General features: G+C 39.9%; 1 protein-coding gene across 4 annotated transcripts in view; it reads left to right on the top strand.

Moving 5' to 3' along the window:
- USP15 (ubiquitin specific peptidase 15) overlaps positions 1 to 14364 on the top strand; it is a 121117-nt gene that overhangs the window by 68501 nt on the left and 38252 nt on the right. For all 4 annotated transcript variants that reach the window (XM_044280391.1, XM_044280394.1, XM_044280392.1 and 1 more), the window contains 2 exons: positions 11103 to 11247; positions 12109 to 12282. In XM_044280391.1, coding sequence (XP_044136326.1) covers positions 11103 to 11247; positions 12109 to 12282 — 319 coding nt within the window. The remainder of the gene's footprint in view (positions 1 to 11102; positions 11248 to 12108; positions 12283 to 14364) is intronic.

Genomic DNA, 14364 nt, shown 5'->3' on the forward strand with positions numbered 1-14364 from the left:
TTTTGACCCCCACATTCAAAAATATGGTTATGTGCATGGAGCCCTTGTGATTCCTAATGTGGTCTTATAAGCTAAATCTGTAGGCTCATTTAGTGTAAAAAACGTTTTATCTAACCTGTCATTCATCTCACTAAGGTGCCCAGGGGGATGCTCATGCACATAACCATATTTTTGAATGTGGGGGTCAAAAACTGGTGACAGAATCCCTTTAAAGATCAGTATGGCAGACAAATGTTGATGCCCTGATGAAGTGGATTGAGAACTTGAGTTGGGTTGTTATATGCAGTTTAAGCAAGTTTTTATCCTGTAAGTGCAAGAGAAGTGTTTTTGTGATTATCATCTGATGGTACTTCACTATTTGCTGCTTGTGTCACTGGATCCTAGCGAAATAAGAACACGTGTGAAGAGTGGAGTGGCTCAATTGGAGTATTGCCAAAAGGCGACATAACTGCTCATATTTTGTTAAGGCAGGTATATACATCCGAATGTTACAGCCGATTGTCGGGAAGGAAGCATTTCTTCCCAACGGTAGTCTGCTCATTAGGTGAAGGAGACTGCTACGTTTACATGCCGTTATCTCCATGACAGTATGAGAATGCGGGAACGCTATTGCAATATCCCGTCCTCATACAAATCATTGTTTATGGGCAGCAGATCGCTGTTTAGCCCAACGATGATTGATGTGCCTGCATGAACGACAGGATCGAGTGATCTGTGGCTCATTTAGATAGGCAGAACGACAGGAACAGTCATTCCCAATAATCTACCCGAGAATCGGGCAGTGTAAATCCACCTTTAGTGTAATCTAAATAGCGCTTTGAGCCATTTTGATGAAGAAACTGCACCATTGTGTGCTTGTGCTTTATTGTTTAGGGGATCGCCAGCAATTAGAAGTGGTGATTAACTAGGTTATGGAGGAGCAGATGAACATCTAATAATACACAGAAAGCTACGTGTGTGTGATCCTGATACATTTCCTCATTTGTGTGTGAGCTGCCCGATTCATACTTCTGTAGAATGACAGTATATTTATTGCTGAACCCAAAGGGAAATTATCTAGGGGCATCAGTACGGATTTGGACCAATTAGTTAATCCAGAGAATCGACCAAATTCTTCACTTCTCTGAATTATACATGGCACTGTTTTTGTAGTGTACTTTATATTTACCAAGATATCGGCATATAGAGAAATTTTCTACCCCCATACATTCCTTCATATTTACCGTATATCTTCCCTAACCAAAACTATCAGTAGTTGGATAAATATTGCAAATCATAGTGATGAAAGGGGAGACTGCTGGCAAGTGCCCCTTAATAGACCCTCTTGTTATTGTTAAGGATAAGATAGGATATTGGAAGATATCCCGCAAGATCCCATTTTTCATTACCCTTCTTAGGAATTAATGCAATTACTGCTTACACCATAGAGGCAGGAAGATATCCAGCAGTCCTAGACTTGTTAAATACTCTCAATAAATATGGAAAAAGTCTTTCTTCATATCTATATATTTTATATGTCAGTCTTAGCTCCTCTATAGAAAGTGGGTAGTCTAAAGTTGCTGTAATTTAAAATGACCTTCTTGCATAGATGATGATAGATATAATTTAGAGTAGTATGCTGCAAATTCATGTTTTGAAATACTAAGATCTCCTGTAATTTACCCTTGTGATATTTTAATCGAATTATGTTTCTTTTCCCCTGATTTCATATTAAAGAGCCTCTATCACTATGATCAACACTATTAAACCAGGCATACTTTCTAGTAGTGTGGATCATGGTGACTAGCACAAGACCTTTCTCTATGCTTTCATTATTTGTAGTCATATGCAGATGTGGTGCTAGGAGCACCAAGGGACTGGTCTAGCCTTTCAGAGCACTGCATAACCTCTGCCTCTTCCTGTTGCCCCTCCCGGTCCCAGTGAGATTGGCAGGGCCTGGCATTCTCACTGCTCCGGTGCCTGGCCGTGAAGATCTCAGAGCGGAGACGACCACACAAAAGATTGTCTCTGCTTTTATTAACAACTAATCTTTGAATTTTACTTGTGCTCTCTGCCAAAACTTTTGTTTTTCTCTTGTCTGGATTTTAGTGCACTCCTCTACTAAATGAGCAGCAGTTTCTTTACATTTAACTTCTTCCAAATAACATTTACTATGTCGACAAATTTTCCTAAATAGCATTTTAAATAGTATACTAAAGGGGAGAATTATCAAACTGGTGTAAAGTAGAACTGGTTTAGTTGCCCAGTTCCACATTTCATTTTCCAAAGACGACGGAACTGGCCGCCAGATCACACTGCCGCAAGTGTGAAAGTAGCCTAACTCTCCCCCTCAGTGTTTACAGTGGTATCAGAATGGATTAGACTTTAAAAACTCTCATCCATACACTGCCAAATATTTCTGTAGCAGAATCTACTCTTCACTTGACCTGTGGTGTGCATTTTAAAGGATACCTAACTTTTTCACAAACATAGCACTAACCAATGGTGTGTACATGAGGAACAACACTATTTCTGAGTAGACTCTTTGCTTGTGTGTTTGTAAATCCGCTCCTGCTCAGTCCACCCTCTCCATAGACTTGTATTGACATGTGTAATTTGGTTCTCTTGTGGAGCTGATCCATCCTGGACGGGTTTTGGAATTTTTTCAAAGTGAAATGCAATTAGCAAAAGAGGGGGAGGTGAATAGCTGATAACTGATAAGACATACAGTCCTGATCAAAAGTTTAAGACCACTTGAAAAATGGCAAAAAAATCATATTTTACATTGTTGGATCTTAACAAGGTTCCAAGTAGAGCTTCAACATGCAACAAGAAGAAATGGGAGTGAGACAAAACATTTTTTGAGCATTCAATTAATTGAAAATAACAAATAAACTGAAACAGGCTGTTTTTCAGCTGATCCAAATTTTAGAAGCACATGTCTTTAAAAGGCCAAATCTGTGCAAAGATGTGGATTCATTGTCATTTTCTGTCAGATAGTCACACATTGTGATGGCAAAGGCAAAAAAAACTCTCTTTTTGAACGTGGTCGGGTTGTTGAACTGCATAAGCAGGGTCTCTCACAGCGCGCCATAGTTTGGAATTTCTTAAAAGATCCTGAGGGTTATGGAACAAAAAAGTCAAGTGGAAGACCCCAAAATTTTTTATCAGCACTAAGCCGGAGGATCCATTTGGCTGTCCGTCAAGACACTGGACGATCCTCGATCCAAATTAAGGCCCTTACTGGTGCTGACTGCAGCCCCATAACCATCAGACAGCATCTGAGACTGAAGAGCTTCAAAAACAAAAAACGTCTTCAAAGACCTCGTCTCCTTGAACGCCACAGAACTGCTTGTTTGGACTTTGCAAGAGAGCACCAAACATGGGACTTTCAAAGGTGGAAGAAAGTTTTATTCTCTGATGAGAAACAAATTTAACCTTAATGGTCCTGATGGTTTCCAACGTTACTGGCATGACAAGCAGATCCCACCTGAGATGTTTTCTACGCGCCACAGTGGAGGGGCGCCATAATGGTCTGGGGTGCTTTTTCCTTCAGTGGAATAATGGAGCTTCAGGAAGTGCAGGGGCGTCAAATGGCCGCTGGCTATGTCCAGATGTTGCAGATGGATATGTACGGTACATTGTCGGGTATATAAAGCAAATGCTTTATATCAATATAAAAAAAAATAATTATCGGGTCAAAAGAAAAATTATGCAAACTATATTGACCCGTTAGATGGACATAAACATCTTAAAGAGTTCAATCAAGAACCTGATTATTTTGTGCAATCAGTAAAACAGGGTACAAGCGTCTATGCAAAAATATAAATGGTTTATTATACAATAGGTTACAATACAAACGAAAATGAATCAACATAAATTTCAATAATATACAATGATATGCAGTACCCAGAATTCACCACTATATGATACCAACAAAACACTACTCAACCAACACAAGAATAGTATGCAATACAGCTTTAAATCTGTGAGAGATATACAATCAATGGATTATGCGGAAAACTCAATCAAGAAGATGACAGGTACAAGCCCTTGCTCTGCCCAAAAATGATGACCAATCTTTCAGATAATGGTAGTATTGCAACAAAACTTATAAATTATTGGCTTGATATAAAACTAGGGAATTCAAAGATTCCCAACAAAGAGTTTCTCCAATATTATCCCCTTCTTTCAGTTATATGCATCGTAACTGAAATCAGAGAAAATACGGATGTAGCAACTAACGTTACACGTCCGCAAATGAGCGGGTATCTGGCTAAGTATCAAGCCAATTAGTTTAGATCAATACTACATAAAACAAAATATACATTACCCAAGGGTCAAGTGATGTGCAGAGTCTTGGGGCAGCCAGCTCTCAAGAGTTTTTCCCGATAATCCAAATGATTCTCCAGAGATCTATAATCCAAATGTTTGTTTCTCTTTTTTTTCCTTTTCTCCCTCCTTTTTTTCTTTCTGGTAACTGGTTTCTTAACCCAAAACTTATCAGATGAACACGCCCTCCGAGTTTGGAACTTTCCAATCATTGTTGGAGGGGTGTGTGCATGGATAAGGAGCATGGCGTCATAATACTACCCAGAATGCAATTTTGCTACTGATGTAGTATTAACCGCTTATATCTAGGTGGCACTGTTGTATAAGCAATATGCATCATACCATTAAGGGTTAACTCATACATGCCTAATATTTTCACTACTTCACACCTCTGACATCTGGGGCCTTGTCTCAGGGCTGAGGGACAAACTTTGATACATGAATATATACTTTGAGGAACATCTAGACCATTCTCACACTGTGGAATTCATGTTCAGATAGGAAAAACAATGAAGCCTCAGAATCGGCAGGTGCGGTGTATCTTCCAACTTTCTAAATGTATAATATATTGTTACAATAACACTAGTTTTGAACAGTACAGTAATCTTCTCATGGACTTACTTCGGCCTACATGAAAATCCATACAAAACAGTGAATATAAATCAACATTGCTCTTAAAGGCAATGAATACTTATTATAACTAAAATAAGTAAGTATAACTGTTTAAACTTATGAAAAAGCACAACAACATGTTCCTTATGACTGAGGGCCCTCGTCTGTGTGGTAATGACTGGGTTTTTCAACAGGACAACGCTACAGTACACAATGCCCGCAGGACAAGGGACTTCTTCCAGGAGAATAACATGACTCTTTTGGCCCATCCTGCGTGTTCCCCTGATCTAAATCCAATTGAGAACCTTTGGGGATGGATGGCAAGGGAAGTTTACAAAAATGGACAACAGTTCCAGGCAGTAGATGGCCTTCGTGCGGCCGTCTTCACCACTTGGAGAAATGTTCCCACTCACCTCATGGAAACGCTTGCATCAAGCATGCCGAAACTAATTTTGGAAGTGATAAACAATAACAGCGAAGCTACTTATTACTGAGTTCATGTTTGGAAGTTGGATTTCTGTTTTGGGGGGGGGAGGGGGGGTTTAGGTTTTTTTTTGGAGGTGTGGTCCTAAACTTTTGATCAGCTGAAAAACAGCCTGTTTCAGTTTATTCGTTGTTTTCATTAAATTGAATGCTCAAAAAATGTTTTGTCTCACTCCCATTTCTTCTTGTTACATGTTGAAGCTCTACTTGGAACCTTGTTAAGATCCAGTCATGCTAAATATGATTTTTTGCCATTTTTCAAGAAGTGGTCTTAAACTTTTGATCAGAACTGTATTACAAAGTTTGTTATGGTCGCTTGTACTAATAATTTACACAAATTATTTAACTCTTTGTAATACCGAGTTTCACATCTGTGGCAAACATGCGGCACTTTCGATAAATTCTGCAACGAAATTCACTGCTGTAGAATTTCGGCAGATACACCGATCCTAAGGCTATGTTCTCATGGTGTATTTTTTTATTTCTAATGCCACTGACCCACTTGTAGTTTACCCACTCTGGGTGGAGCTAAACCATGAAAAAGACGCTCCGACACCTCGCCAAGAAAGGACACGTCCTTTCTAGCCACAGTCACAGCTTTAAACCGCTGGCCACATGAATGGCATTGTGGCCTCCCATTAAAAACAGTGGCAGGCAGATTCCACATGGACACTGCCCACTTTTTGGCAGAGGCTTCTGTCATCATACGGTTGCCTATGCAACTATACTGTCCACTCTCCCACTCATAGCTCTCACAATCACTTTCAACCTCTGGTGAGAATTATACCCAGCACTGTCATTAGCATTACCCAGCAGCTTCTCTCTACCAATGTACTGGAAAAAAGAACCTAGCTGTTTACAGTCCTTCAATTTGTAGATGATACTGGGCTTTAGGATGCAGAGGAAACTAATCTGCTGTACACGTTTACTAATTTGCATGCTATCTGAGGAATTCCTGGCCGAAACAATTCAGTTCTTCAATGAATTGAAAGGATGAAATGCCTGTCTAATTTTCTTTCACAGATTAAAGTGTAATTTAACAAGTTGTAACAATATTTTGCATGTGTGGAGTCGACTACGGTAATCTACTTTTTTTCTTCTTCAGAAGAATTGAATTTGACGTGCATCACAGAAGCCTGTTTTCCTAGTCTATTTTCCTTCCCGTGCTGTGCTCTTAATTTGTTGGCATGTTATAACTTAACTATAACTTAACATTTGACATCCTATGTTAATATACTCTTTCAGCAATATACTCTTCCGTGTCAGTAAAGTCCTGATTGGTAGGAATACCAGTAATATCAAGGCAACAATTTAATTTAATTTTCAGTTTATTTTTGTAACGATGTACCGTACATATCCATCTTTAGGCCTGTCTCACACTGGCGTTAATGGTTCCGGCCCCGTTCACTAGAACAGGGAACGGCGGAGATCCGCCACAGCAAATATGCAGAGAGGCGGCCGGACAAATATGCCAGTGTGAAAAAGTCAGTGTAAAACAGGCCTTAGCAGAAAAGGAAGGATCCAGCGTGGCAGATCCAATATTTTATTCAGGTGATAAATAAAAACCGCACACCTTCATAATCATTTTGTGATGTACTTCAACCATCAAGCGGCCTTATTCATAGAATGAATATTGAAAAAACTTTTATGACTTAAGGCTGCTCGTCCGTGGAAATAATTGTGAAGATGTGCGTTTATTTATTATCTGAATAAAACATTGGATTTTACTTATCACACTGGATCCTTCCTTTTCCACCATGGATCCGTGCTGTGGACCACTGGAGTAGCCCATACAAGAGTGCTGGACCTTCTGTTCTGTCTCTCATCATATCCATCCTTCCAGCCCCAAAAAGTTTGAACACGTTTTATGAGCTACTAGATTTTTAGCTGAGGAATTTAGTACCAATCTTGTAGTACCCAGAACATTTGATATTGCAGTTTATAAATATTTCCATACTAAAGTAGAAAGCTTTCCGGTTTTTAAGTAGTTTGCAGTGTCAGTAGCCATGTAAAGAGTTCTCTCTCCAGATACAGAATGACACAGCTCTTTCTGCCTCTAACAAGCTAGTGTCTGCTTATATTACCTTGTATTGACACGTGACCATTGCAGCACTATCATATTGGTACAGCACTTTATTGCTGCAGCAGTTTAAAAAGAGACCAAGAAGCAGACCAGCAGTGCTGGAGTAGTAAGGCCAGTGTCTCCAGGCCAGTATTTGTTATTTTCACACATCCATCTAACTTTTTGGAACGTCCCTGAATTACCATTCAGGGAGCCACAAGAAATTGCATGCTATATGTTGTATAACATGGTCATTTTCTTAGTAGGTGCCTTAATTAAGTCTGATCTTCTTTAAAGGGAGTCTGTCACCAGGTTTGTGCAGCATAGAGTAGTGACGGAGACCCTTATTCCAGAGCTGGGTCACTTTCTTTTGCCTCAGCGTTTTGCGGAGCACTCAAGCCTCGGAATGCAGTTTGTGCGTGCATTTGAGTCCCCAATATTCATGAACTGTCAGCCCCACTGACCCCTGCCTCTGACTGACAGCTTTCTCCCTTTACGGGACATAGGAGAAGGCTGTCAATCTATGGCAGGGGTCAGGCAAGCTAGCAGCTCCTGAATATCAAGGGCTCCAATCTCATCTCCCGCTGAAACAAATAAACAGTGACTTTCTGCAAATGAATGCAAGAATAAAGTAAGTGACCCAGCGCTAGAATCGGGGTCTTGGTCACTAATGTATGCCACCCTCATATAGGGCAGCATCAACCTGGTGACAGATTCCCTTTAAAAGATCTTTGTGCTAATAATAAACTTGCTGCCAGTGAGCCAGGCAATGTAAATGGGTTATTATTGAACCTATGTCTATGCCAGAACCTCTAGGATGTTGTGCGTAATGGGTAATTTGTATTATAATGGACATAAGAAAAGTAACATTTTACTGCCTTGGCGAAGATGATGAATTAGCATTTTTATTCAAGACTACCTGAGAATAGACCGGTTCAGCATTATTTCTTAATATTTTGCCTGTAATCTGAATGCTCCCCACGGCTCTACATTTTACATGATGATTCCTTCTTGTTTTCTGTGGGGTGTTTTCTATTGATATTTGGATATTCCTCTTAAGATTTTGTGCTATGTGCATTGTTAATGCCTAGGAAAGAAGCCAAGTCCTGTAATGATATGCATTGCAATATGTTTCTACTTGCTATTCTGCAATTCACTTTTTTTCTAAAAGAACTGGTTATACAGTCTCATTATTGTTAAGATTTATTGTCCTTCTTCCTTGCAGACCCTTTGACTTCAATGAGTCTGTGGACCAGAATAGGGCATGTTCTTTAATTTGCAGAACGGACATACGGATGTGGACAGCATACCGCTTTTTAAGCAATTTTTTTGTTTTGTTTTGTTTTATTTAGGGTAAACTGCTAAACATTTTTAAAAAACCATGTTTTTCAAACTGTAGCTCCTAATCCAAAATAAATTATCAAAATTGGATCCCTTTTTTGTGTCATTTATTTTTATATAAAATATTTTTTCATGTGAACAGGGCGATAATAGCAGTGGTTTTGATTGACATGGGTGTATTTTTTTTATTTATAAACTTTTTTTTTAAATTAGATTTTTGGCACATATATTTTGTACTTTTTCCATTGTAACTGGTGCATCCAAAGGAGCCCCAGTTACAAGGGAAAACAGCCCCCTATCGGGGCATTATACACATTATACACAAGCAGCGCTGATCAGGGTCTGCTAAGATCACGATTACTGGGTCCAATAGAGGAAGCCTCTATTCACTGCATTGCACTCACTGTGCAAAGGAGAAGGCAGAAGTGGTAATAAACCGCTTGTGTCATCTTCTCAGGGGACCCGAAGTGCTCCTGCTAGATTGCAGGATCTTTAATCCAGCGCTATATGGCAGTATGATCAGAAACAGCTAATCGCACAGGCAGATGATCAGATGTGCTTCTGTCCAGCTAGACGGGGGCCGCAAACTGTGGCTGTGCAGGGCTCGAGTGTTGCATCCTGTTTTAATAATGATCTGTACTGATCATGCACATTTTGGTATCCGTATCGTGCGGATCTGGCGGATTGCAAACCGCAACATACATACAGTCATGTGCATGAGGCCTCAGTATGTATTCAGGAGGTGATAAGTATTGCCTGATGAGGCATAACATCAGTATTGATTGAACATAGGTAGAAGTATTTCATGTGAGAGACATTCTAGTTACTGGAGTGTCCAGCGTTTCGCCACTTGCTGGAAGCCTTACTCATTTATTCAGCAGAAGGGGTCACTGTACAAAATAGAGATCAGCATTGAATATGAATATGAAATACCATGTCAGCAGCCTCTTGTTGCCCACTCTTATGTCACTTTTTTGCAAGAGTAAGTTGACAATGGATCTGAAGGAGGACGTAGTGAGTGTGAAATAGGCTGCCACTTACAAGGGTACTGTGGCTGTTGCATACTCTTACTTTACGAGCAATGCTTCCATATAACAGTAGATCCCTCGAACTTCTTTTGGGCCATAAGACTATATATCATAGATCAGACTTTGTTTACACAGCCATCAGAGGCTCCGTCGGCAGATTTGACAGAAACAATAGCACTGCTTCCATCAAAATGACTAAAACCACGACAGAACCGGATGGACCAGGAGGTCGTAAGATACTGATGTTGTCTGTCATATGGCAGACTCTGTAGAGCAGGGTTCCTCAACCAACCCTAGTCCTTTAGGGCCCACCTGCCGTTCATGTCTTCAGGATTTTCTTAGTATTGAACAAGTGATATAATTAGTGTCAGTGCATCAGGACTCACCTGTGGGATATTCTGAAATCATGACCGGTAGGTGGGCCCTGAGGACTGGAGTTGAGGAACACTGCTGTAGAGCATTGTGGCTTCCCATAAATAGAAGCCACATTGGTGGATTGAATAGAGCCTGATCATTATTTGTGAAAGAAGGATTATAAACTTGTTTCCTCATTCACACGACATTTCTAGTTCTACTGAGAATTAGTTTATGCCACTTTTTATTTACTTTATATTAGTTGATATGATATAACTGGATATGTTTTTGTCTATCCATTGAGTATAGTAATACGTACGTCTTCCCTATGATGCTGTTACTGTTAGGACATTTCTATACAAGTCCATGCACTTACAATGTAATGCAGTTTAGAATTTTCTGCCACTAGCTCAGATTAGGATGAATTGTACACGTTGGGAGGTTTCCCCACGGGGGCTTAGCTGTATAGATTACCTAAATGGAACACATTTATGCATCCCTCATTGGTCTTCTCTGTTTTCGGCTTGCGAACATTAGATCTTACTGTCCTTCTTGAATGCTATAAATAGGTCTTTTTCGTTCTCTTATTGCATTGGCTTTGAGATGCATCAGCAGCCTTGGGAATTTCGCTGCATCGTCTGTAATTAAATAGCTAATATTGAATACTAAAACTGTACAAATAAGAACACCAAGCAGAGTTTAGCCGTAGATGTGCAATGATCAGATGCTGCTGGTTATGTTTTAATATTTAATGTTTTGGATTGGATTTGCCTATAGAAAACCAAGTGAGCTGTGAACCTACACTTACAGTTTCTGGGTATACATTTATGATTTAGGAGAAATGTCCTCTTTGTAAATATTTCTTAATTACATTTTCATGTAGTAGCAATGAGTTTTTTTTCTTCTTTCAGTGTGAAAAATTCCAACTATTGCCTACCTTCATATGCTGCCTACAAGAACTATGAATACTCTGAGCCAGGAAGGAACAATGAGCAGCCAGGACTCTGTGGCCTAAGTAACCTGGGGAACACTTGTTTTATGAATTCTGCAATTCAGGTAAAATATTTTTTACTTGATCCTATTTTTCCCACTAGTGGCAAGGTGAGAAATACATTCATAGCGTGAATTTGAATTTGTATGGTTTGATCAGATGATATTGGTAGATCGATAGGTTACTTCTCCTCAAAGGTACCAGAAGGACCCGTTCTATGTATGCTGATAATACCTATGAAAGCTTGAGTCCAGAAGGCACAAGTCCTGTTATGGGATATGGAATATTCAGGGAGTTCTAGGTTCAGGTCCCCCCCTCTATGGGCCAGAATAAAGAGCAAGTCCCCCCTGCCAGACCCAGCCTATTTATACATTTCATAGACGGCTGTTCATTTGGATGGGAAATGTATGGCTGAACCAAGGGCGGACTGGGAACTTAAAGTGACTCTGGAAAAAAAAAACTAAAAGTGGCCCCATGTTGTAAGCGGATCCAAAGTGACAGAAGGCAGGGCAACAATAGCAGACAGGGACAACAGAAGTAGGCAAGGCCTGTAATATTGTAGTGCAGCACAAAATACCCCTCTAGTAAAACTAAAAATCACAATGAAGCACAAAATACTGCCACCTTCACCACAGTATTCAACTGTATCACAGTTCTGAGGACGGTGAGTTTGGACGGGCAGCCTCGGTCATTGGATAGGTGCATAAGTACTCGAAGCTCCTAGCGTTAATTACTACTGAGAGCATCAGATTTTATGTACCTGGCTGGCGGACAGGAGGAGAGTCCTGGGCATCGGCCCTCTGGGAAATTTTCCTGTAGTGTCTAGAACCCCTTTTTATAAGCAATAGTTCTAGGAAATGGCTAGTTCAGCAATGTATAACTGAGCGTGGATGTGAATTTACATCATCATACCTGTTGTTTTTCAGTGTTTGAGCAATACTCCACCACTAACTGAGTACTTCCTTAATGATAAGTATCAAGATGAGTTGAACCTGGACAACCCTTTAGGCATGAGAGGAGAAATTGCCAAGTCTTACGCAGAGCTCATCAAGCAAATGTGGTCAGGGAAATACAGCTACGTAACTCCCCGAGCATTTAAGGTTTGTTTTTCCTAAGAATCCATATAGAAATGGCCACTTTGGACTTTCCTAAATCCAGATAAGAATATGTCACCTTACAGTTATTTTCATTATATGCAATGCTTCAAACTTTTTCTACCAGTTTACTTAGCTGGACAAATGCATTTTCTCGGTATGGATGTTCCAGAACAAAATATATTTTATTAGCCCAACTACTGCTACATTTTATAGATACTATATAACTGTATACTGCTTCTTTAAAATGCAGTATTTAAAGGGGTTGTCAGAGATAATAAAAAAAATCTGATGTTCCCCGAAAGCTGTCAAATTAAAAATGGTGGTATACTTATCTCTTTCTCTGCAACTGGTTCTCCTGCCGCTGCCTGTTTTACAGACAGTGACGGGCACAGTGACATGGAGGTATGCGGCATATGACCGCTAACGCCAATAATTGTGCACAGTGCTTTCTTTTTTAATAAAATGTACAACTTTACAAACTGTATTAGCAGATTATTAAGCTGCTAGTTCTTTTCAATAACTGCCTCTGTTGTCCTATATATGGCATGTCTTTCTGATTTTAGGTGTACATCATTTCATTTAAAAACATATTTCTCATCTGCAGATATCAGATTACAATAAAATGGTGTAACCTTAAAGGAATACTATAGGCACTAAAAACTTAGATAGAAGATAACCTTGCCCCAATGTTTGTCAGTCTGCATGTTCCTGAAACACAGCACCCCATACTTACCCACACACTTTGGCGCAATTCTGGGAGCAGTTTGGTGTATCTGTTTTGAAAAAAATCCATTGCGCCTAGCCCACCAGGACGATGTGGCTCAGAAGTGAAAGGGGTTTGGCTTAGCAGGAATGGACGTGGCCTAAGATACAACATTTTGCATCATAATTGGGCCACAATTCTATTGTAAAATTAATTTGCAGGGTAAGCCAATTTTTGGTAGAGAGTTAGACAAAAGTGTCCAGCTATGCACCAAATTTATCATCCAGCCTGAGCTACTGTGATAAATTTTGTGCACCTCTAGACAGCCTAAGTTTACACCATTCATAGGATTAGTAAATCTGCCCTATAATCTTATATACATCATGCAGAGAACAGGCTAGATAATCTCCTGCTGATTTATAACCAGCTGAGTGGGCAGATCTTAACAGCCCTTCTGTCCTGTTGCAGAGAGAGACCTGTTCCGGCCAGTTGTCTTACAGCCAGACACAGGAAAGTGTGGAGTAGGGGTGACATGGCTGAGCTCATGGGACACCTAACAAAGATATCTTTATACATTTCTTCATTTTAAAGGGAATCTGTTACCCGGAAATTCACTGATAAACCATTCACTGATCAGCATAATGCCTTGTAGGGTTAATGATCTGTTACTTCATTATGTAGAACAAGTACTTTCAATCCATAGCGAAATAAGCCCCTCCCACTCCATCTTGATCGAGGCCGAGGAAAAATGACTATGCAGGAACCAGGTCATCCCGGGGATAGGTCACCATTATCTTTACCTGGATAACCCCTTTAGGCCAGACACATATGAGTGAGCTCATTGCAATAAACTTGCAGCCTATGTCAGTGAGAAGTCCCGTTCTGGTGTCTGCTCCTCTGGCAGGGATCACACAGCATTATACTGACTTATAATGCTGTGTAACCCTTACCGTTCTGAAATCTATTATATTACACTGACAGCGTTATGTCAGTGTAATTCAGCAGATTTATTGCTTATTCCATTCAACTTGCTCGTGTGTGTCTGGCCATATCTGCTTATTTGCCTATGGATGAAAATTATTTTCTCTCTCCAGAATGAAGCAACAGATCACAAAGTGAAAGATATTGTTATATTCATCTGAGCAATCCTTACAAGACCATGTGCCTACTTATCAGTAAATCTCCTGGTCACAGATTCTCTTTAACTGCAATATGAGACAAAACACAGGAATGCGCAAGTTTAAGGGAGAAGCAGTTTAGGCTTCTTTATGTTTTTTTGTGTTTTGTATATTTAGTGGTTCTTTAAAACTGACGCTCTGTATTTTCCTTTCTTACTGTTAGGGTCCATTCACACGTCCGCAAAATGGGTCCGCATCTGTTCC

This window comes from Bufo gargarizans, chromosome 2 (genome assembly GCF_014858855.1).
Source record: "Bufo gargarizans isolate SCDJY-AF-19 chromosome 2, ASM1485885v1, whole genome shotgun sequence".
In the NCBI taxonomy this organism is placed as follows: domain Eukaryota; kingdom Metazoa; phylum Chordata; class Amphibia; order Anura; family Bufonidae; genus Bufo; species Bufo gargarizans.